Source organism: Polypterus senegalus, chromosome 12, assembly GCF_016835505.1.
Source record: "Polypterus senegalus isolate Bchr_013 chromosome 12, ASM1683550v1, whole genome shotgun sequence".
Classification (NCBI taxonomy): Eukaryota; Metazoa; Chordata; class Cladistia; order Polypteriformes; family Polypteridae; genus Polypterus; species Polypterus senegalus.
In genome coordinates, this window is record NC_053165.1 from 13,410,353 (window position 1) to 13,435,077 (window position 24,725).

At 42.5% G+C, this 24,725-nt stretch overlaps 1 protein-coding gene across 1 annotated transcript in view; it reads left to right on the forward strand.

Moving 5' to 3' along the window:
• The window catches only part of LOC120541440 (E3 ubiquitin-protein ligase RNF123), a 131,403-nt gene extending 107,908 nt beyond the window's left edge, over positions 1-23,495 (forward strand). Inside the window, exons 36-39 of the mRNA XM_039773063.1 lie at positions 4,592-4,734; positions 7,640-7,734; positions 21,815-21,900; positions 22,512-23,495. Coding sequence (XP_039628997.1) covers positions 4,592-4,734; positions 7,640-7,734; positions 21,815-21,900; positions 22,512-22,611 — 424 coding nt within the window. The 3' untranslated portion in view covers positions 22,612-23,495. The remainder of the gene's footprint in view (positions 1-4,591; positions 4,735-7,639; positions 7,735-21,814; positions 21,901-22,511) is intronic.
• The last annotated feature ends 1,230 nt before the right edge of the window (positions 23,496-24,725 follow it).

The window sequence follows — 24,725 nt, forward strand, 5'->3', positions numbered from 1 at the left end:
TTACACAATGTTCAATCACAATGAATTTAAAGATTCATTTTCTGTTGATCAGCTTTAGAACAGCCAAATTAAATCCACTGTGATTCAATGTTGCATAAAAATCAATTGTGAAGCTGTCAAAAGATGTGAATACTTTTAATAGGCACTGTGCCAGTGTCCACGTTTTACACTTAAGGTCAAGGTTGGTGTTCTAGAAACTTCATTACTGAGTGAGTTTGTGACATGAGTTTATAAAAATGGCTTTTAGTTCTCGGATCTATCTTGTAAATGTTTGACATGTCACCATTGTCAGTCAATTGATGGCTTTATTATCTGTGACATTGAAGGACTAATGGCTTTCATCAGACCTGGTTTAATGGACATTCCTGGCGTATATGCGGCATAGTCTGTCAAATTCTACGGTGATCTGCAGTGACTGGTGTGGGTTGAGACTTGACTGCTGGCTTTTAGATTTGCTAGCCAGTTAAACCCATCAACTGTTTCTTTCCTAGATGTCAGTACTGGTTTCTAGGCAGCAAGCTGATGGGTCAGCTTTGTTGGGGGCATGTCTGGCTGTGTGTGGATTTAGCCAAATGGAATTATTGAAGTGAATATTCCCTCTTCTGGGGAGTGATGAAGGAGCCCACCCTGAGGTAGTGTAGACTATGACCAAGAAGGTAAAAACCATTGCTTACTCTTGCCTTTTCTTGAAATATTTGCTGGTTTTGCCATCAGTTTTGTTTTTTGTTTAGCATCTGAGGTTAGTCATATTGTATTTTCTTGCAAAAAGTTGTGTGACCCACTGTAACAACCAGGTATACGTCATTTGGTCCATGTTTCAGTCTACGGACATTGACATAAAGTGCTTGGTAGCACTGGCATCATGCACTTTGAATACACTTGGTACAGCTTTCATTTACATAAGCCACCTGTAAGCACTGTAATTTTGCTGTTGCAGTGTAACTAAAACAGATTGACTTTAGGTAGATAGACAGAACTTTATTTTTCCCTGGGGGAAATTTTGCTTTTTAAAGGAGCTCTTTAAATAAATAAGTACATAAATAGATAGATAAATATACACACACACCAGAATGAATCGAGTCAGTCCTTGAGTTCTTAAGGCCTGTGCTGACTGACCAGCTTTGTGGTGTCTTCTGTCATCTGTTCAGTCTGTCCATAAGACTTCAGAAAGTGCTGCTGCTGCGGAAAACATCCGGCATTGTCCTTGTTCCAAAAAAAGCAGGCGCCTCTTCACTTAATGACTACCAACCAGTGGCACTTAATGTCTCACATCATGAAAACCTTTTGAGAGTCTGGTCCTGGACTCTACAAAGTCCTCTTGTGGTAGACCACAACAGACCAAGATTCAAGTGGAGGATGCAATTTTCTGCCTGCGCCACATAATTCCACCCATGCTGCAAGTCAGAGTACATCCGAAGCTCATCAAAACTGGCCACCTGCAAACTGAAACAGATGTCCGCATAAATGAACCAGTGACATTTGGTGAGAGAAGATTATAAGCACACATGATCCCTCCAGTGAAGTGAAAGCACAGTAGCAGTCCTCTTCTGCTGTTAGGTTTAAGAAAAGTGTCTGTCCTGAGTTGCTGCGGATTGCTCTTTTTATTGTCGGTGATATTGCTTGTTTACTTAATAAACTGCTAATAATAAAGATATAATTTACAAGCTTGCTGCAGGTGCCAGTATTGCTGCAAATGGGGTTTTTGTTAGTCCTTTGAGTCATTAAATGTCACCAAATGATAAATGAAATCTGCAGTAGTATCAATTAATACCTTTGCATACTGTTTTTGTACTCTGTAAGGTTCCCTTGTTAGTCCGCATAAAAACATATCCATTAGGTTTATTTGAACATTGCCTTACAACTTCTTCTCCCCATTGAGAATTTTTAATGTTTGGGACAAAGACACACTTTTTTTTAAATAGATTTACCCTTCAGCTCCACAGTTTAACCACATCTGAATTGTTTGATTTGTAATTTTAAAGTACACATGCCAGACTTCCATTTAATGGGATTTACAGAGATCCCCCGTCTATCACAGAAATTACTTTCCAGACCCATCAGCGATAGGTGAAAATCCGCAATATAGAAAGACCATATAAATAAACATTTTTGTTTAGTTTAATCCTTAAAAAAACCCTCCCACACACTTTAAACACATGTAAACTTGTAATGGTGAGCGATGTCCGCGTAACACTTTCCTTCCTAAAGCAGAGCTTTACCTTCTCCTGAATGGTCAAGGTCTTCCTCTGGCGCTTAGGCTCACTACTACCAGAAGACATAGAAGATGCAGGAGTCTTGGGAGCCATCATAGGGCTTAAAACAAAACGAAAAGTTCACAAAAAGTTTGCTCACAACAATCGGACCACAAGCAAGGTATACGCAGAGAACTGAGATGTGTCGGGGACCCACGCTTGCTGTTCTTGCAAGATTACACCACGTTAGCAGCAGCCAATCAGAGCCCGAGAGAATGAAAATCCCGCTCTGATTGGTTGAGTCTCCTCTTTCAGCCAATAGCAGGTCTTGTAAGAAATCATCTGGGTACTGTAACGCAAAACTCTTTGTCTACCGTAGTGACTGCTGAAAACCGTATGCTTTGTTATGAATTGGCTGCAAAGTACACTACAGGTAGGATGTACTTATTGAATTTTTCCACGATATAGTGGGGGATCACTGTACATACTTTTCTCTCACAACATGTAGAAATGACAACACTTGTCCTACATGCCACTGTCCCCAACCCCATTTCGAGGTACCATAATGTGTGTGGCATATCAATAGTAGGTATATTAAGGCAGTCAGCCCCATAATGGCTTCTTTGACTTTTGTTGGCACAGCTGTTGTCCTCATGTTGAACAATGGTAACTACAGACTCCAAAGGGAAGAAGCAAGCCAGGGTATCTTATGGATGCACTAATGAAACACACTTGAGGAATACTTACCATGCCAATTGTCCCAAAGGGAGGACCATGTATAAAAAGTGTTGCCATTTCTACATGGTGTGACCGAAATATGCAAATCCCTTTCAATGAAAGTCTGCAGTGTGCACTTTAATCACAATGTTTGAATTTTTTGATTTGTAAATTTAAATTGTGGAGTAGAGGGCTAAATCAAGGACAAATGTCTTTATCCCAAACATCATGGAGGCCACTGTAGATGTACATTTACTTTACATACAAATGGGTCTGTGGTAGACGGCGTGAGTGTGACTGACATTTTTTTTCCAGCTCTTGACTAGTGGATATATTTTTTCTATTATTATGCGATTCATTGTTTTTGATGTATATTCATAGTTTTTATAGACGATTATAGGAGAGTGAGTTTGAGGAAAATCTCTACTATGATTTTTACACATACTTGTGGTTGTGTCCTGTTTGCCATTTTTACATTTATTTAACTCCATTCAGAAGTGGGAGAGCAGGAGAATTCATTTAAAAGTTGAGGACATTACACCCGTGTGAATGATGTGGCAGAGACACACTGATTATATGTCCCTCTTTCCTTCGTTTGTCCATTTTTGGTCACACAAGATGGTCTGCTGCTTCACTAATGCAGTTACACCTTATATTAAAATGTTAATTGACTGATCACCCCAGAAAGATGTGTTTCATTTTACTACCAACATAAAAATGTACGTAAATACCCCAATATTGTGAAAAATCAAATATCTTCAAGTCTAGGAATTTTCAGACTTTCAAGCAATGCACACATAAGTAATAAGGTAATGGACTAACAAGAATAACATTTTCAGTTTTACTTCTGGCATGGATCCAAATGACTACCAGTTAATCAATAAATCCTTTGCATCTGTAGTGTATTACGTCACATTCAATCATCCATCCATCCATTATCCAACCCTTGGAGCCAATCCGAGCCAACACAGGGTGCAAGGCAGGAAACAAACTCTGGGGAGGGCACCAGCCCAGCGCCGGGCACACACACATCCACACACCAAGAACACACTGGGGACAATTTAGGATCGCCAATGCACCTAACCTGCATGTCTTTGGACTGTGGGAGGAAACCCACGCAGACACGGGGAGAACATGCAAACTCCATGCAGGGAGAACCCGGGTCTCCTAACTGCGAGGCAGCAGCGCTACCCACTGCGCCACCGTGACATTCAGTCATTTTACATTTTACTACTATGTGATCGTTTTTGATGTGTTTTGTTTTTTAAGAACCAACAAAATCACTGCAGTCGACAGTAGGTACTGTAAATGTGACTGGCACTGGCAGGTATGTCTGATGTCCTTTTGATATTAGAAAGGTGTACCTATGAGTGGCTCAACATTTGTAATGACAAGTGACCCATCTGAAAAAGCTGGAGATACCCTCTTACATATGCAGCTCACTCCACCTCTATTTCAAAAACAGAAGGCCTCAGTGTTGAGCAGAGAGGAGCAGCTGCCAAGAGCTTAACCATGGGGTTCACAAGTCTCGTGCTTCCAGGCCTCATGCTCTGTTTGCACATGAGATTTTCATCAACTTGCCATGGTGTCCTCAGTTTCCATACTACAGTTTATAGTCTTTGTGCTTGTCTGATGTTTTCTTACTTCTTCCTGCAACTGATTTTTCTCTCTTTGTGTTGCAGACTGGCTAAGTCTGCCGCCGTTCTGCTTTCAGATCCTTGCTTTCAGCTGCACTCTATTCAGCACCTTCTGGGTGGATCTGAGCCTTCGTCTGATGGAGTTTCCCAGCTGCCAACAGAGCACAAGCACTTTTCCCTGCATGCATGTAAGTTGGACATCCTAAGTATGGCAAGCTTTCATTTCAGTATTCCATCCATTTTGTGAACCAGGTTATGAACATCGCAGGGTTGTGAGGGCCGAATTCCATTCTCTCCGTATGCGCACTAGACAGAAACGAACCCTTTTTGGAAAGGCAGATATCTTGGGACTTACTGAGAGGAAAAACCCATACAAGCTTCATTAAAGTCATCAGTTACATTAGCAGACATATATTTGGTGATGTTGTAGGAAGCTATAGTACCTTAACTCATGTAAGCATTAAAAGAACCTGCAGATATCACACAGATGTATGACTAAGCAAGAAACGATACAAAAACATATCCGTTAGGTTTATTTGAACATTGCCTTACAACTTCTTCTCCCCATTGAGAATTTTTAGTGTTTGGGTCAAAGACACACTTTTTAATAGATTTACCGTTCAGCTCCACAGTTTAACCACATCTGATTTGTTTGATTTGTAATTTTAAAGTGCACATGCCAGACTTTCATTTAATGGGATTTACAGTGATCCCCCGCCTATCGCGGAGGTTACTTTCCAGACCCATCAGCGACAGGTGAAAATCCATCCCTGGATCTTAGGCATCAATACTAACCATACTGCTGTTCACTATTTGGGTATTGAGAATTTTAATTTTCTTCACTGTGACTGTAAAAATGTGCAGATTTGATTCTGAGGTGCTTTTAGTTCGGTACCCAACCTCACTGAATTATGCTCAGAAAGAAAATCCCTTAGCCGGTTAACGTTGCATCAGGTTTTTCAGAAGGCACAGCGCATTTGCTTCTTCACCCATCAGTCACTTCTGACCATTACCCTGATGTTGGTGTCACCGTTCACCAACTGTCTGCGCTTCTGCCCAGTCTCTTCTACTGCCTTCCTTTGAGTTCCAGAGTGTAGTTTATGTGACGTAACTGCTTAATTTACTTTGTGATGTGTTTGTAGATTTGCCGTCCAGCACCACATTTCTCTGCCTTGCTGCTACTTAGGGGTCCTACTTCCTCTGCACTGCCTGCTATTGAACTGACACTCACTTCATGGCCTGGGTGTCCTCTCACTATTAAAATGACATTGTGTTAGGAACACTCTTCTTTTGAACTGTCGGATTGGTGTTAGCAATAATGCAGACCCTTTGAGCAGTTTTACTGAGTTTTCTGGGTCATTGCAGCTATCTATTCATATCCTGGAAAGGATTAACCATGGGCTCATCTTGATCCACCGTTGGGGTAATTTTGCCTTTTTAAGTGTCTCCTGATAAAAACTGCTGGTGATGCAGAAATGCTACCCCTACGGTTAAGTTGCATATCATAATTTCTGTAAAGCTGTAACCAGGACCAGCTCTAGCACAACTCCTACCCCAAGTGGTCCCTCAGAATATGCAGTCCAATGATCTTATTCACGGGTGAGGCGTCCCCTCTCAACAGCCCCATGGTTTTGTACCACAGTGTAAGGAACTGCGTTTACCTTCTGTGGACCCCGTAGCCTCAAGTGCAAATTTATGAAGCCCGTCTAAAAGATAAACACGAGGAAGTAAAATATTATTAATGATAAAAATATATTCAGACTAGCGACTGGGAGCCCAATCAAATCGGGCTACAAATTCTACGTTTGTGAAATCCATACTTTTTCTGCAAATAAGTATTTGGTTTTTTTTTAAGTCCTTGAAATGATTTTGTTATCATGGCACTGATTTATGCTTAAAATAGACGTTTTCGGCCGATGTAATGAAGAGCTTCCTGTTTAAATGGGGCTGCGAGTCGGAGTAATAATTATGTTGGCGTAGCGGATCATGTCTTGCCAGTCCCTGACGGATGCGTGGTTGATTAACATCAACCACAATGTTGACATTTGGTTCAATGACCGTTTCTATAGAATCCCAATCCATACACATCGGATTATCGAAAGGTTCGGTGTCCTTGTCAGTCATGTGTCTTTGTTTCCTACGCATCCTTTCCGCGGCCACTGCTCTTCTGGCTGCGTTGCGATTGTCACTCATTTTAGATCTGAGATTGGCTAAAATGTAAACAGTGACCGTTGTTAATACCCAGCCATCATTACTCAGTTTGCCAATAGATGTCAGAAGGACGGATGCCAAAACCGAACAGCCCAAAGATAGATTTCAACATACCAAGCAAATGGCGATACATTCTAAATTACTTACGGTTCCGGAGCTGTCGATGGATTTAAGTCAGTCGACGATGTTAGTCCTAGAAAGTACGCCCCACCAAACCAACGTTCCAAAAACCAACCGAATCCAACACCGACTTACTATACTCTGCCGTCCAGTGGCGTCACTGAAGCATTCGAACATTCTTAGTCAATCGTGCAATACTGCGTCCGCGTTTGCCACGTGATGTTGTAATTACAGAGGCAGAGTCCCATTGCATGGTTCTAACTTGTATTGAGTCGAGGTATTGATGCGAACACCATATGTACGGATAGCATCAAATTATATATAAGGATTTAAAAATAGCACATATTGTAAATCATTTCTTTTATGTTACACCATTCTGAAATCAAAAGTGCTTGAAGACAGATGATGATGTACTATTTTTATAATATAATTGGAGAATGAGGCACTTTTTTAGATATATGTACCAGCAGCAAAGAAAAAAAGGATGACTAATGCCACTTTTGTGGGTTCTTCTGTTTGTTAAAAGTGAAAAGTGTGAGTTCATAATCAGAATTTTCCCTTTACTGTTGTTCAGATCAATCACAATGGCCTCTGGGAGATTTTTTTTGCATTTTCTGGAGCCTAAGCACAGTGTCCTCTTTACTACACTTGTTCTCCATTAAATTAATTTGGAATTTATCTTGTGCATCTTGCAAATATTTATTTTTTTAGTTTTAAAGGCAGATTAAAACTTTTTTTTATATGGTTTTTGTCCGCTTTTAGACACAGACTACATCAGCCCTGAGGAACAGCAAAAAGTCGAGAAGATGTTGAGTTTCTTGACGGAGGAATCAAAGCAGGCAGCTGCAAGCACTGCTGTAAGTGATGAATTTAAAATTCTGTTAAGTTTTATGGTTTGAAGCGATACAGCAGCACCAGAAACGTTTTAAGGTAAATTTGCCATTGGACCATGAGCGATTCACATTTCCTCGTTCACTGAACAAACCGAGCTGTGTATGATATCCAGATGCTCTTGCTTTCCACATCTCTTAAGGAGTTTTAAAGAAGAAACTGATAATCCATTGACTGAAATATCTCTATTGTGTGCACCACTGTTAGGAGGTTGTCTGCCTCTTATTCTGTGGAGCACAGAAAAACTGGAGCGAAAGCGTTTTAAACACGTGTAGTAGGAATGACAGAGAGAGAAAAGGAGAAGAAAGTTCAATAGGATTAAAAAAATGTTTACTCTGTATGTGGTCAGGCCTACCTGACATACTGTATATGTTCTAGGGCAGGGGTTTCCAACACATCGCTCACGAGCTACCGGTAGCTCACAACCCCTTTCCAAGTAGCTCGCCAAAGGGTTAATGAATCCTACATAAATTTGAAAACTTGATTAGTCAAATTAGGGGTGAGCGATCTTTCCAAAAAATCATTTCACGATCCACAATTGCAATCTATCTTTTCAATGTGCCATACACTTAAGAGAATATCCGGACTCGAACTCATCAAGACCTAAGTAACACTTTATTTTAAATATTAAACAAAGTTGAATTAAATTGTTCTCTCATTCGCTAGCCAAGCAGAGTTAAGGAACACGAGCCGAAGCTGACGAGTGCGTGAGGAGGGCCCCCCTCCCTCGGCCCGTTGCGTCGATACTATGATACATAGCGAAATGAGAGAAGTCGCAAAATCAACTGGAATGTTCAAGCAAATTATAGAAGAAAAAAAAAAAACCCAACCTAAATCCATTAAGTAGTTTTCTCGTGAAAAGCGGACAGACATACAAACAGACAGACATTGGATTTTAAGTATTATATATTAGTAAACCTTCAAAATAATGTGCAGTTTAAGTCTCAACAGCATTCTTAGCATAGCATTTCTGGAGCTTAGTAGAGCGAGATAACTGTAAGAATCTTCACCAAGCAGCTCTGAAAATGTCTGCTTTGTGTGAGTCTGTCTTTTCTGACGCATGAATGTCATGAAATCAAAGTTCAGAACAAGACTGACCGATGAACATTGAAATGACTCCATAAGAGTGAACCTGAGTGGCTCCACTCCACCGTACACCTCAGTGCCAGTCATCTGACTAACTAAGAAGAAAATCACACATGCAGCTGAACATGTGAATAAAGTGACACCGTGACATGTGACAAAATGACAAATGAATATGTCAGATCTGTGGATTTGGAATTGCATTGTTTTGTTTTGACAGCATTCGTGTTTTAATTCAATAGTGTGAGATACTCTAGAAAATGCATACAGACGTAAAAAATTTAGTTTAAAATACCAAAAACTAGAAATCAGTCTTCAACGTAAATTAAAATGTATCCTGAGAAAGAAAAAAAAAGTTTGATCAAATTAGTAAAATTTAAAATTTTAACACGTTATATTGCAATTTACATTTCATTGGAGACCGTACACTTTTAACGACTTTTGCTGCAGGAACCCAATAATTGCTTCCGACTCCACAGCCCTCATCTGCACCCACTTAGTGTAAGTAACCCTCTCCCAGTTTCACTTTCAAACGCTTTAACGATTACAACTTAATAGCCTGTGGTCATCTGAGCTGGTGGTACTTTTTCTTCTGAACCCAGCTTATCAATAACCTCTAATGCTCATTCACTTTATTGCCCAGAGTTAGAAGTGCTTCTGATGTGCCGTTCTCACTCCTTGTCTAGCAGCACCCTAATGACTTTTACTTGCGTGGGAATCCCATCTGCATTTGTGGCTTTTGTCCGCAAGCTTACACACCATGAATATGCTATCTGGGGCTTTCCATCGTTTGTGTCATCTCGCATCTTCAGATCAAATACTGCAGTCTATCCCCAGCCCGCTCACAGTGTTCTCTTCTAAGTGGGAGGTTTTGATGTCCCCTGTAGTTGTGAACAGCCCATATTGTAGTTCTATGCGTATATCATTCTTTTCAGATCAAGGTCATGCAAGTATTCATTAGATTCTGGGTGGAATGTGCTTTACTCAGATGCATTTAGACTCCATACTGTTCTTTTTACTTTGCTCAGCATGACCTGCTATTGATATAATTAAGGCCTAGTTGTCCTAAATTTGAATGTGTGTACTTACTGATGCAGATCTCTATGTCCTGTTGACAGGACGTCAACTCAGTAATGAGCGTTAACTTGTAAGCTTAAAAAACAACATGCACAAAACCTGTTGTTCCTCTGTCAGCCCAGCCTACTGCATTTATACCCAGAGTACTGATTATACAGTATAGTATTAAAAATGAATTAACAGACACAATAGTCAGGTCAATCTTGTAACGTATTGTCCATTAGAGTATTAAGAATTAGAAATGACTGAGTAGATCATGCAAAAACAACACTGCCTAACACTGAGATTGTGTGCATGTATGGTGCATCCTTTCTTCCCGTTGAATCCAGAAAATAAAATTGCTCCCAGCCTGTCTAGAGTTGGCTCACAGATTTACACAACCTTAAATGAACTTTCGGGCGGCACGGCAGCCAACGATAGATAGATTTGATACCAACAAGCTATAAATTTTGGCATATTGTGTAAGATGTCTGCTTTGTGCAGAGCAAAAGGATTTTTTTTCCAGCAGTGTTCACAGAGCGGCACAGTGGCGCAGTGGGTAGCGCTGCTGCCTCGCAGTAAGGACACCTGGGTTTGCTTCCTAGGTCCTCCCTGAGTGGAGTTTGCATGTTCTCCCCGTGTCTGCGTGGGTTTTCTCCCACAGTCCAAAGACATGCAGGTTAGGTGCATTGGCGATCCTAAATTGTGTGTGTGTGTGTGTGCCCTGTGGTGGGCTGGCGCCCTGCCCGGGGTTTGTTTCCTGCCTTGCACCCTGTGCTGGCTGGGATTGGCTCCAGCAGACCCCCGTGACCCTGTAATTAGGATATAGCGGGTTGGATAATAGATGGATGGATAAATGAACTTTCTCAATGTATAGATTTTGAACATGAATTACAAGAAGGTCATCTGGGACCACCTGATTATTAATCTATAATCAGATTTGGTTAAAAAATAACATGCCTATTTTTTTTAAATGTTTATTGCTGATTTTAGCTTGATACATGCAGAGATACACTCTGACTAAACCGTTCATCTGTCCAGTGTAATGTCGAGTGAGAGGAGGACTGCGGAGTTTGCGGGCCAATTAAGATGCTCTGTTTACAGTAAATTCTAAAGGCACATTACGGTCAGGCTTCTCCAGGGCTGAAAATGTGTTTTTTTTAGTATGGTTCCAACAGCTTTAATTTCCATTAACATGAAGGCTTTGTAATGGGCATTGTTTCAATTGCAAAGTTTTTTATCTGTTGACTTGAGCAATTGTAGCCGACGTGCCTTTAATTTTACAGTGCCATTGCTCATTGTAGCTCTTATGCGGTGCTTGACTATTATTGCCCATCACTAGAAGTCGACAGAAAATACTTCATGCAAAGTAAGGAGAAGATTGTATGCTTGGAAGCCCCTCCTGAAATGTGTGGTGAGATAAAAGAAGCAGCAGCAGTAGTTTCACACTCTTAATTTAAAATCATGCCCTCCCGATTTTCCATGGCAGGAATAAAGTTATTCTTTAGCCTGGTAAACCAAACAAATAGAATTAATCAATATGTAGGCACAAGAAGAGCGCAATCAATGTGTATGCTCCGGATATATCTCGTTTGTTCAGCTGCCAGTGTTTCATGGTCTTTCTGCTCGCTCTTTTACAGTCAGCCAGAGAATGAGCTTTGAGAGTTGTCTCGCTGCGGCTTTGCTGCTGCTGCTCATATTCTGTCTTACTTCCTCTCTTTGCTCAAATCATTTAGCTCTCTATTTACACTTGAGTGTAGTAATGAAACTGGTGAAAGTCATACCCATGGCAGGCACAGAAATGTCTTCAGTGGTCTTTTGTTGTAGTAGTAGTAACAGATGGATAGATAGATATGAAAGGCACTATATAATAGATAGATACATACATACATATTCATTCGTTTACTCATTCATTCATTATTAATCCCAAGGGTATATTCACATACTCCAGTAGCATCATACTGATAAAAACCAATATTAAATTAAAGAATGCTAACAATGAAGGTATAACAGACAATAACTTTGTATAATGTTAACGTTTACCCCCCGGGTGGAATTGAAGAGTCGCATAGTGTGGGGTCTCCTCAGTCTGCCAGTGGAGCAGGACGGTGACAGCAGTAGTAGTAGTATTAGGTGGGCCAAAAAGTGCATGAAATCCTTTTTCTTTCTACGCTTTATCTCACACGTGGCCTACACGAATGAGTCAACTCCAGTGTTGAATGAAACTGACATTTTCTTTACACATTCTTTAATTGTCTCCAGCAAACTCTTCTTGTGGTACAGCTTACTGTGAATGGCAGTCTTTTGATGGGGGCAAACGGGTTGCGCACACCACAAAGAACGTTCATTCTTGCTGTCAGAAGCCCAGCTAGTCACCTGAGTTGATGGAGTTCTTCTTTGGCTCACCTTCCTATAAGGCAGTTGCTTTACACCCTCCACAGATTAGAGTCCTGAATTTGTGCCCCAGAGACCCAGTGGTGCTGTACGATGCAGTGAGCACTGCCCAAGCAGATGGTTACAGTATCAGATGGGTAATTTGACCAACCAAGCTGTTTAGTTTTGTTTTAAACCAGGGGTCCTCAATCGCAGTCCTGGAGGGCCGCAGTGGCTGCAGGTTTTTGCTCCAATCCAGTTGCTTAATAAGAAGCCCTTATTGCTCAAGTGACACTCCTGCTTCACTTTGGTTGTCTCGCTCGTTAAAATTTTGAACCCTTATTGCTCATTTTAGTCTTAAACAGCTGTATTCTTGGTTTTTAATTGCTCCTAATTAGCAATAACAGGCAAATGACAAAAAAGACCAGCATTTCTCCATTTACTCCTGTGTGTATTTATCGTGCACTATTGGGTTTAATGAAATACTGAGAATTACTCCTCCATTTTAGCCTTCAAATTATTTGGATGATATCCTTAGAAAGTGGAATTACCTGGCATAGCAGATTTAAAGCACTAACAAGCAATGACATTAAATTATTGGCAAGAATTGCTTTCTAATTAAGCAACCGGTTTAGAACAAAAAACCTGCAGCCACTGCGGCCCTCTAAGACTGTGATTGAGGACTCCTGTTTTAAACCATCAGCTTCTGGTTCTTGTAGGCCAGGGGATGTTGAACTCCAGGCCTGGAGGGCCGCAGTGGCTGCAGGTTTTCATTCTAACCATCTTCTTCATTAGTGACCAGTGTTTGATGCTAATTAACTTCTTTAGCCTTCGCTTCAATTAGCTTAACTCAAACCCCTTAGTTGTTTTTTTCCTTAATTAGCAGCCGGGCAGTAATGAGACCTAAAACTAGCAGGACATGACCAGCTCACCTGTACCCATCAAACAAAATCTGAAAATAAAGATGAAGGTCTCGGTAAGGTTGATCCCTCAGGTTACCAAAACATTTTAGGAGTTCTTAGAAAAAAAACAGAATATCAGCAGTTTTGGAAATGTCTGCTGTGGCAAAAAGAGAGCAGCAAGAAGCCATGGAATTGAATAACGGGTTTAATTAACAGCAAGAATCGGCTTCTCATTAAGGAACTGGTTGGAGTTTGAAGCCCCAATTTAGCTGGTCATCTGTTGGCTCGTTTCACGTCTCATTTCTGTTTGGCTGTCATTTAATGAAGAAAAGAATCAATTCAGAAGACTTAATCCTTAAAAACAGGGCTATTAAAATAAAGGGGTAAGAAAATAATCAGCAGTGGAAACTGGACACTGATTAGGAAAAGGGTCAGAAAGAAAACCTGCAGCCACTGCGGCCCTCCAGGCCTGGAGTTTGACACCCGTGTTGCGGAGAGTCCTGCGCAGGCCTAAACATTGTTCACCGCTTTGCCACTGCTGGCTGCAGAAAGACTCTGTCATTTGCCAGTCCTGCTGCCCCCTTCATCCTTTGCCCAGGATTCAAATCCTAGGCCTAAACTGATGTCTGTGAGTTTGCACGGTCCTTCTGTGTCTTAGTGTGTTCTCCACTCAGTAGTTTGGTTTTCTCATACATACTGAAGATGAACATGTTAGGTTGATAGGTGGTTTTAAATGATCTGTGTGTGTATAAGAATGGACCCTGTGGACTGTTGGTTTACTGTCTACCACACTACTTGCTAGCTTATTCCAAGTGTTCCCCATCCAGAACTAGTTCCTGACATGTTTCTGATGTTACTGGGACAGGCTCTGTCCCCTCATCGGGCTTTAGGACTGAAGCTAGAAAGCACTTTGCACAGATTTGCACCATCTCTTGCTTTTCTGTGACCTGACTGCCCAGTCCATCCTTGGTTTATGGCTATCGATGTCTCTGGTTCAAGGACGTTATGCCAGCTGCAGGCATCACGCAATGCAGAAACATAAGTTAGATAATATCTTTCAGGAGTGCCACCACAGTAGGAGTCTGAGAGTCTCCCTCCTTAACTCCTTCAGGGCTGATGGCGACTTTTGTCAAAATTCAGGAGTAAAGGATGGTAATCAGCTGTAAACTGCAGCAAAACCCTTATGTTTTAGTTCGACTCTTGTTGCTAGAAGGAAAGTTACATGGCTTTGTTGATTTAACCTCGATTCCCTATGCCTGCATGTGTAGCGAAGAGCAAACACCCTCTAAAATGGCACTGACATCTGGCGAGAGACTAAAGTGAATGTGCAAAGCGAAATACTCCATGGACGTTTTACGTAATTTCCTTGAAAAGGACTCTGACTCGTCAGACTCCGAGTTTGAAGCAAGTGATCTGGAGATGGATATCAGAAACGAAAGTGAGGTACCAACATCATCTGATCGGTCCCCAGCTGATCGTGGTGCTGAACACTTTTGTGTAGCTGATGCAGTGTATGCCTGGAAGGACCACCACTTCCGTGCGTCACACTGCAACTGCCACCACCACCCACCTGCTGTGCGAAAACTGCCAGGCAGCTGGCCCAACATGCATTCCTGCTGACCATCAAGGTGCGCCCACGCAGTCACTGCCGCCAGAGATGCTGAACATGCGCCAACAGCAGCCACAGCACATAGGAACGTATACATAGCATAGTGTTTTATATTGACTTATGTGTGAAACCATTGGTTTGTGTGCTTTTCGGCCCTCAAAGAGTTAAGAAGAAAAGGAGACTCGGTGAGTTTGAGGTCTTGCTGCACAGGGTGCCCAGCACTCCACTACTCTGTCATAATTCTGTGGCTAATAATGCACACGCTTGTGTTTGGATAGCTTTCTTTATTTTCCGTGCGGTTTGCTGCATACCAAACACCCTGTTGAATCGGCTCTGTTAATAATAATATGATAATATGTCACATATTTGACAAGTCTATTCATATTTGTATCACTTATGCATTTCTGAAGTCCGGGCCTCCGTACTGTATATATCCGTTCTGTTACTGTTTTATTCAGAGCGCTGATATCCGCAGTGACAGGTATGCAGTCCAGAGGCGGAGGTCATGGGAATGACATTGATTCCATGTTCTGAATCCTCACCACTTCAAAGTGCATAAAAAAAAAAGTGTGCAGTCAGCAAATCTGCCGATGAGGCAGTGCGGCTAAGAGAAGACTGGGATGAAAAACTCAAAGACATTGCAAAGGCGCTTGAAACTGTTTATAAAGGAAGAACTTGAAAGTGACTAAGGACAGATGGGATTATTTTACTTGATGACCTGAATTTTCTGTAAAGCACCATTTCGGGTAGGTCATGGACATGTTAGCGTGGCTTAGTTCTGTGGGAAAAGGAGAGCCAGTGGTTTAAGTGTAAGTGAAGGGCAGAGGACCACAAGAGGACCAGGGCTGCCATGGGTACAGCTTCACTAGGCTTTGGACTAGGTGGCACTCTCTCCATGTTTATTCTCCTTCTCCTGCATCAGCGTTCACACTTACAGGATGTCTGGGGAGTTGCTAGGAAGAAGTGCAGAATTTGGCAATTGGTCCTATGATCTTATTTAATATTAACGTTTACGCTTTAGTATAGAATTGCTTTGGCACTGATTTAGTTTGTTTTAGAGTCCAGGTCACCTTGTTTGAGCACCCTAAGAGTTCTCTGCCACACGACCTGTTCTTTTGTCCTTCCCTATAGCAGCCTTTAACCAAAATTTGCATTTCAAGTCGTAATTGCAGAGCCTCATTATTATTTGCAGCAAGCTAATTAACACCAAGAGGCATGTTTGCCATTGCTCTTAAGTTCTTTAATGATCAGCGACATTGAAATTATTTTCACATTTCCATCCACAGTAACAAAATTAGAGATTGGCCTAGACCCCCCTCTCTGCCTGTCTGCTTTCCTTATTTCACTTAATTCTTTACATCTTTCATTTATTTATTTTTTTAATTTCTGTTTATTTATTGCTTTTGGTGGATATTAACCGTCTTTCCCAACAAACATGGTATTTGCAGGTTAATTGTTTTGGCAGCCACTCATGTGCTGCGCTTCTTCTTCACAAGCAACTGTTCTTACTCTTACACATCACCACCCATCCTGCTCCGTCTTCACTTGGCTCCCCGTGTCTTACAGAATCCAATATAAAATCCTACAAAGCCTTAAATAACCTTGCGCCAAACTACATCAGTGACCTTCTCCATCACTATGTGCCTGCCCACCCACTAAGGTCCTCTGATTCTGGTAATCTTGTTGTGCCCCCCACTAATCTCCACTCCATGGGTGACAGCAGGGCCTTCAGCTGTATAGCGAGTGTCCAGACTCTGGAATGACCTCCCGAAAATTAATCAGGTCAGCTGACTCCATGAATTCTTTTAAGAAACGACTCAAAACTCATCTGATCAGGACGGCTTTTAGCTCTACCTGACGTTATTGGCTCTATTCAATAAGGGCGAGCTTCAAAAGGGCAACCTCAATTGAGCGCGGCGAATAAAGGCGTTCGCAGATCATTTTATACGTTCACTCACTGCCTTTATCTAATACATTTTCTGCGTTTGCCTTTATTCGCTGCGTCCAATTGAGGTCACCCTTTTGAAGCTCGCCTTTATTTCCGTGCCCTTATTGACGGATACCGACTTTATTACCGCCTTATGTCAAGATGCTCATGTCACCTGTATGTGTGTGTGCTGGACCAGAAATTATGTTATCTGTTAGGCTTTCTTTCTCTGAATTTAATCTTCTTTATTTATTTGGTTTGTACAACACTATATACTGTATACCTTGCCATTCTTTCTTGTATTCTGTAAGTGCCTTGAGCATGGGAAAGGCGCTATATAAATAAAATGTATTATTATTATTTATTATTAATTGAGTTGCCTCGAAAGCTTGCATATTGTAATCTTTTTTAGTTAGCCAATAAAAGGGGTCATTTTACTTGACTTCTTTTAAAAAAAAAAAAAGTACAAATAAATAATAAATCTTATAGACATAGGAGGAGTGGTGGCTCAGAGGATAGAGATTTGCACTGCCAATCGGAAGGTTGCCGGTTCGAATCCCGTAAAATGCCAAAAGGGACTCTGCTCTGTTGGGCCCTTAACCTGCAAATGCTCCGTCCTGGTATGACGTTAATCTGTAGGCCCTCCAACCTGAAGGGAGTGGGTGGCAGAATTGGCACTCCAGCCACCATAAGAAAACCTCCCACTGTTCCTCCATCTGAACTGGTGTGGTGCTGAGGTGTCACCCATTGCAAGGCTGCACTCGGGTCCTAATCTGGGATCCGGAGTTGGTTTGTTGTGTGGCGTGTGTGGCAATGCAATGTATCGGCGCCTGCTCCTAACCTCTCTGTCTCTCTCACTACTGAAGCTTTTTAAATAAATAAATTGATCAATAAATAAATAAATATACACCAGGAAGTCCATAACTAGTTCATTCACTAGATCATTCTCTTTGCACCAAAAAACAGACGTTTCTACCCGACTCCTGTACTCTGTCTCATCCATTTTATCAATGCACCTTCAACCTTTAATTTCATTCAGGACACATGATGTGATGATTTAAAGAAATTTTGTGTCAGAAAAGAAGTAATAGTACATGTAAGTCTAGGTAAGGTGACCACCTGTCCCCGTTTTCCAGGGACAGTCCCCTTTTCCGGACAACTGTCCCCACTCAGAAACATGTCCCCGTTTTGTCCCCGGTTTCAGCTGGTTCACTTTTTTGAATGTATCTCATCACCGGTGTTTTGACGGAGGTTATGCTTTGACCGCATTCTGCAACTGTGGCGAGAAATCACGTGATAAGCTTTCACTCTGTACTCTGTAGTGTTTAGCGTCCCTACTCATGCTCTGCCTGTGGCTGTGTCTACGCGTGGCTCGCTTCTGGATGCGAGAGCAGCATGGCGGCTCTTTTCTTCCACCTGTTGTTTGTAGTGGTGGGAGAACTTCAATCACGGAACACAAGGGGAGTAGTCTACGCTCCTCTAGCTCCACCCCCATGTCCCCGGATCGGCCCAAAAAATTCTGGTCACCTCAGTCTAGGCAGAAAGTTGGCTTCTCCATTTTCAATGAATGCTTATTTAGCCCAGTGTCACTTCCCAGTCTGCGTTAATCTACCAGTATGCCACTGCCTGTAGCGTTTCGTCTGGCTCAGCCCAACAGAACAGGTGGGTCCGGCCGGAGCCCCTTTAAGCCACATGATCATGAGAGCATTGTGATGGAGGTCTTCCTTTTCAGCTCTGCCTGTCCGTTGGACCTCGATGATAGTGGACTCCTGTGTGTGTATGTGGTGTGATGAACATCTGTACCGATAGAGAGAGATCTGTAGGCACAGATGATGCCCGGTGGTATACGGCGGCCATCAGATGGTCACCCTCGCCAGACCTCCCCTCGGTCACCCCTGGTCAGAGATGCTTAAAGTAAGAACAGGATGTAATATTAAAGAAAATGAAACATTTCTTTGAGGCAGAAGGCCTTTTTGTTCCTCTCACGTACTGTCGATATCTAATACTGGACAAGGGCGGAGGAGTCAGCTGCACTGCTGCAGAGATACTTTGGATTTACTTAATTATTAATGAAATCCTTTACCACTTTTTGTCAATTTGGCTTCATTATTTGGCTTTGACCGACATCTAATCCTGCAGTGTCACTTTTCCGGAAAGTAAAAAGCTTTTAAATTGAGCACATTGTTGAACTGTGCCTCCGTATTGGTGCTTATCTTTTCTGGTGTTGGCCAAACAATTTGTGGATTTTTTTTTTTTTTATTCTTCATGTGCATTCAGAGTACCAGAATTCTGTAGTATTGTGTCAAGTGTGATGCGCATGTTCAGCCCAAATACGTACATCCTGTTTGCTATGATTCAGCAGCGTAGAAGAGCAAACGCAGAGAATGCACTTTCAGATTGAACTCAAGACAAAAATTAAATGACAAAGATTATAACTGTAGTATTAGGGTGTTGTACCGTGTTAGCCATTATGAATGTAGAGAAAAGCCAAGCAAATTACATCCTGCCTGAAGAAGGGGCCTGAGTTGCCGCGAAAGCTTGTATATTGTAATCTTTTTAGTTAGCCAATAAAAGGGGTCATTTTGCTTGACTGTTCTCTACATTCAAAGATTATCACTGTGTTTCTGGCCCGGCACTAATGTAATGCTGTTTAAAAACGTAAGGCAAAGCGATTCTAAACAACCTAAGTGTGTGTTTAACAGTGAAACGCGTAGAAACAATGCTGATTTTAAACTGCATGATGTCACACCACGGGCCATATCTTCACTGCAGCCTTTCTGGTTTAGCACAAACTTGGCAAGTGAAACTGGAAAATTTCATAGTAGACATTTCAAGAAAAATGTAACGGAAACCAATACACTTTGTTCTGCTGGTTCCTGTTGCAAATGGAGAATCAAACCCAGATTTAATTCTGTAACTGAATAAGTCGACAGCCGGTATGACCAGTCACATTGCTGCCATGTTTCAGATAAATCCCTCTATGTAAATTTCGTGTGTCCCCGGCTGGCATTTACTTTCTCCTAAAAATATGGGAAAGATGGAGTTGATTTCTTACTTCAACGGAGACCTCATGGATGATAAACAAATGCTTGACCGGCATTCGTTGCACAATTCACATACAGTCATATGAAAAAGTTTGGGATCCCCTCTTAATTCTTTGCATTTTTGTTTCTCATTGGCTGAGCTTTCAAAGTAGCAACTTCCTTTTACTATCTGACATGACTTATGGACACAGTAGGAGTTCAGCAGTGACATTAAGTTTATTGAATTAATAGAAAATATTCAATATGCATCATCACAAAATTAGACAGGTGCATAAATGTGGGCACCCCAACAGAGATATGACATCAATACTTAGTTGAGCCTCCTTTTGCTCCTTTGAGCCTCCAGACGCTGTCCTCCTGTAGCCTGTGATGAGTGTCTGGATTCTGGATGGAGGTATTTCTGATTATTTTTCATACAAAATCTCTCCAGTTCAGTTCAATTTGATGGACAGCCTGCTTCAAATCATCCCATAGATTTTCAGTGATGTTCAAGTCAGGGGACTGTGACGGCCATTCCAGAACATTGTACTTCTCCCTCTGCATGAATGCCTTTGTAGATTTCCAGCTGTGTTTTGTTTCATTGTCTTGTTGGAATATCCAACCCCTGCGTAACTTCAACTTTGTGACTGATGCTTGAACATTATCCTGAAGAATGTGTTGATATTGGGTTGAATTGATCCGACCGTCCCTGAACTGGCCACACAGCCCCACAGCATGATGGGACCTCCACCACATTTGACAGCATGTAGCAGGTGTTTTCTTGGAATGCGTTGTTCTTCTTCTGCCATGCAAAGCACTTTTTGTTCTGACCAAATAACTCCATTTGTGTCTCATCAGTCCAAAGCACTTTGTTCCAAAATGAATGTGGCTTGTCTAAATGAGCATTGGCATACAACAAGCGACTCTGTTTGTGGCGTGAGTGCTCAAAGGGCTTCTTTCTCATCACCCTGCCATTCAGATGATCTTTGAGCAAATTGCACTGAATTGTAGAACGATGTACAGATACACCATCTGCAGCGAGATGTTCTTGCAGGTCTTTGGAGGTGATCTGTGGGTTGTCTGTCACCATTCTCACCATCCTGTCCATATGCCGCTCCATTATTTCTCTTGGCCTGCCAGGCCTGCTGGGTTTAACAGCAACTGTGCCTGTGGCCTTCCATTTCCTGATTCCATTCCTTACAGTTGAAACTGACAGTTTAAACCTCTGAGATCGCTTTTTGTAGCCTTCCCCTAAACCAGGAGACTGAACAATCTTTGTTTTCAGATCTTTTGAGAGTTGCTTTGAGGATCCCATGCTGTTTGTCACTCTTCAGAGGAGAGTCAAAGGGAAGCACAACTTGCAATTGACCACCTTAAATACCTTTTACCACTCATGATTGGATACCCCTGTCTATGACGTTCAAGGCTTAACGAGCTCATCCCACCAAGTAATCAGCATTGAGCAGTGACAGCCATCCAAATCGGCAACATGACAAGGGGACACACATCTGTGCACAGCCAGTTTGATTTAATTTCATACAACTAAATACTGCTTCGGTAAAAATCTTTGTTCAGAAAACACCGCAGTACTCTGACGTTCCTAGGAAATGAAAGACATAGCACTGTTATCTTTTGTGTTGAAAGGAGAGTCAGTTAGGGGCAGCACAGTGGCGCAATGGTGTCTGCGTGGGTTTCCTCCCACAGTCCAAAGACATGCAGGTTAGGTGCATTGGCGATCCTAAATTATACCTAGTGTGTGTGTGTGTGTGTGGCCCTGCGGTGGGCTGGCGCTCTGCCCGGGGTTTGTTTCCTGCCTTGCGCCCTATGTTGGCTGGGATTGGCTCCAGCAGACCCCCGTGACCCTGTAGTTAGGATATAGGGGGTTGGATAATGGATGGATGGAGAATCAATTATTCTGCGAGGGGTTCCCACACTTTTTCATAGGACTGTACTGCCACACCAGCTGGTTCCTTTTCCTTCCATTGTTGTACTTTCATCCTCATCCTTTGTTGTTGTTGTTGTCTTTTTTTTTTTTCTTTTTTTTCACTCATTCTGTATGTTCTGCCTCCGCAGCCCACCAGTGAAGAAGATTTGTGTCCCATCTGCTATGCACATCCAATCTCTGCCATTTTCAGGCCTTGTTCTCACAAGTCGTGCAAGTAAGTACCCGGAGACACTTGGCATGTACAGTACGTGTGATAGATTGGCACCCCCTGCAGATACCATTGTCTCATTTCACACATTTCTTAAATGGGAGGCTGGGGTGTAAAAGTCAGGGATTCTTTGTCATTTTCTTTTAATTATAAAATTAATTAAAAATAGCAGGTATCCAAGATGGCAGGCAGCGGGGGTCACGTTTAACATTTGTTTCACAGCTTAGGCCGCCACAGTGCTGTTTGATTCAGTGGGCCTCTTGTAGTCTTAAACGCAATGTAGCCTTGGCACTGTATGGCAGCATTAACATGTGCCCAGTTCTTGGTGGGTCAGACCTGTCTAAAGAGCAGGAACGTGCCATCGAATTATCTGGGGGTCCGTGGCTAATACACACTTGACTGTCATCTGCCTAAATATTTATATATTTAATTATCTGTATATTGTGTTTGCTCAAGTTATCTTTTGTATCAAATGAAGTTTGTTTGGAGACCAGAAACAGTTAAGTGCCATGAATAAGCAAAAATGGAGGAAATCAGGAAGAGGGCAAATCGGTTTTTTGACAGCTTTGATGCGTGCAGCCCACTAATCCCATTGTTTGCTGTCTCCTGTCCTGCAGGGCTTGTATCAATCAGCACCTGATGAACAACAAGGACTGCTTCTTTTGCAAGGCCACCATCACTGGTGTTGACGATTACAGTAAGCCAGCTGTGCCATAGCAAAGCCCCCCAAACACAGCTGCGGAGGTCGAGTTCTGACTCTTAATGCTGCTTTTGGGAAATGCGTATCATGTAAATACCTGACTGTGAGCTGACGAGGCCCGTGATGGCCTCATAAACCCCACTGAATCGATCTTTAAATGGGGCCGTGGTCACCATCTGCGCTGCTAAGGCCCCTGTCTATACCACCTTCCAGCCGCTTTAGCTTTAGTGACCTTCTCCAGGAACCGGTGCTTCTATGATGGCCTCCTTTCAAGCGCCTTTTGATCCTTTTTGTCATCCCCTGCCACAGGGACGATGTTCAGTTGTCACTTCTCCTTTCATTTTATTTGGTCTCACCAGCACTTTTTCTCTCTTCATTGGCATTGCTGGACTCTCGGGGCGTCTTGTTTTTACTCTGCTTCCCCGTCTACGTGATGGTGAAATGTCGCCGACCCATAAGCAAGCCGTTTCTGAGAATCAGGCATGGGTTTTTTTTTTTTTTTTGCTGTGGAGTCTCCAGCTTTCATTTTTTGTTTTTTTTTATTTCTGGCTGCTCCTTCATTGTCAAATGTCACCGGTGTCGGGTCACATCTCCTTCAAAGTGTGGCCGGAGAGAGAGAGAGTGCACTCCATTCACAGAGGTGGCTTTTTGTTTTCAACGTTTCCGAGCCGCCACCAGCTTTCATGGAAGATGTGAAGAGAAAAAGCAAGCCGAGGTGAGGAAGGCTTCCTATCAGTCTCCCTCACTTCCTTCTAGGAAGAGTGCCCTGCACGCCACCCCATCGCCAGGTACTTTGGAGAGGACCGCTCTCGTCTTTTTGTTTTATTTGTGGACGCTTTGACCTGAACTCCATTAAATTATTTATCCCAGCCCAAGCCTTTCCCCTGACTGGTGCATTGAACTCTCGTGTTGCCGTTTCTTTTTTGCAGTTGTGTCGCGCCGTTACTGAAAAGACCCTAAATTGAGGCGGAGTGGTGGCTCTGAGGCTAGCGATGTGCACTGCCAATCGGAAGGTTGCCGGTTTGAATCCCGTAAATGCCAATAAGGACTCTGCTCTGTTGGGCCCTTGAGCAAGACCCTTAACCTGCAATCGCTGAGTGCTTTGAGGAGTGAGAAAGGCGCTATAGAAATGCAAAGAATTATTAAATTCTAACATAACTCGGCAGCATTGACATCGCCTGCAAATAAGTGCAGTTGAAGTCTGAAGTTGAAATTCTTTAAAACTTGCGTTATAAGCCCCCATAGATTTGAAACCAACAAGCTATAAATTTGGCATATCGTGTAAGACGTCTGCTTTGTGCAGAGCAAAAGGAATGTTTTTCCAGCAGTGTTCACAGAGCGGCACGGTGGCGCAGTGGGTAGCGCTGCTGCCTTGCAGTTAGGAGACACGGGTTCGCGTTTGCATGTTCTCCCTGTGTCTACATGGGTTTCCTCCCACCGTCCAAAGACATGTAGGTGAGGTGCATTGGCGATCGTAAATTGTCCCTGGTGTGTGCTTGGTGTGTGTGTGTGCCCAGCGGTGGGCTGGTGCCCTGCCCGGGGCTTGTTTCCTGCTTTAAGATTGGCTCCAGCAGACCCCCCGTGACTCTGTAGTAAGGATATAGCGGGTTGGATAATGGATGGGTGGATAGATGGATGTTCGCAGACTCGGAGTATTTCACTTTTTATTGACTATGTCACAATTCCAGTGGGTCAGTCAGTCATTATCCAACCCACTATATCCACGCCGGCACTTGGTGCCACGGCCCACCTGCCAAGTTGTTTTGCCTGCCTGTGATGAAGTCATCCCTGATGGAGGATCGCAGGAATCATGGGAAAGAGGGGTCCTTTCATCGGATTGGCTGGCCCAGCGCTGTTTTAGCCATTGAATGGCCAAATAGGGGAGGCAGCCTGATGGATGAGGTCTGCAGGACTCTAAAAATATCCAAATCTTATTATGTGGTATATTCTACTGTTAAATTCTGCTCCGTACTTCTAACATTTTTTATTTTTATGCTGTATTGAGGATTTGTTTCTGTTCTGTGTATTGTATTGATTATTGACCCCCTTCTTTTAACACCCACTGCACGCCCAACCTACCTATAAAGGGGTCTCTCTTTGAACTGCCTTTCCTGAGGTTTCTTCCATTTTT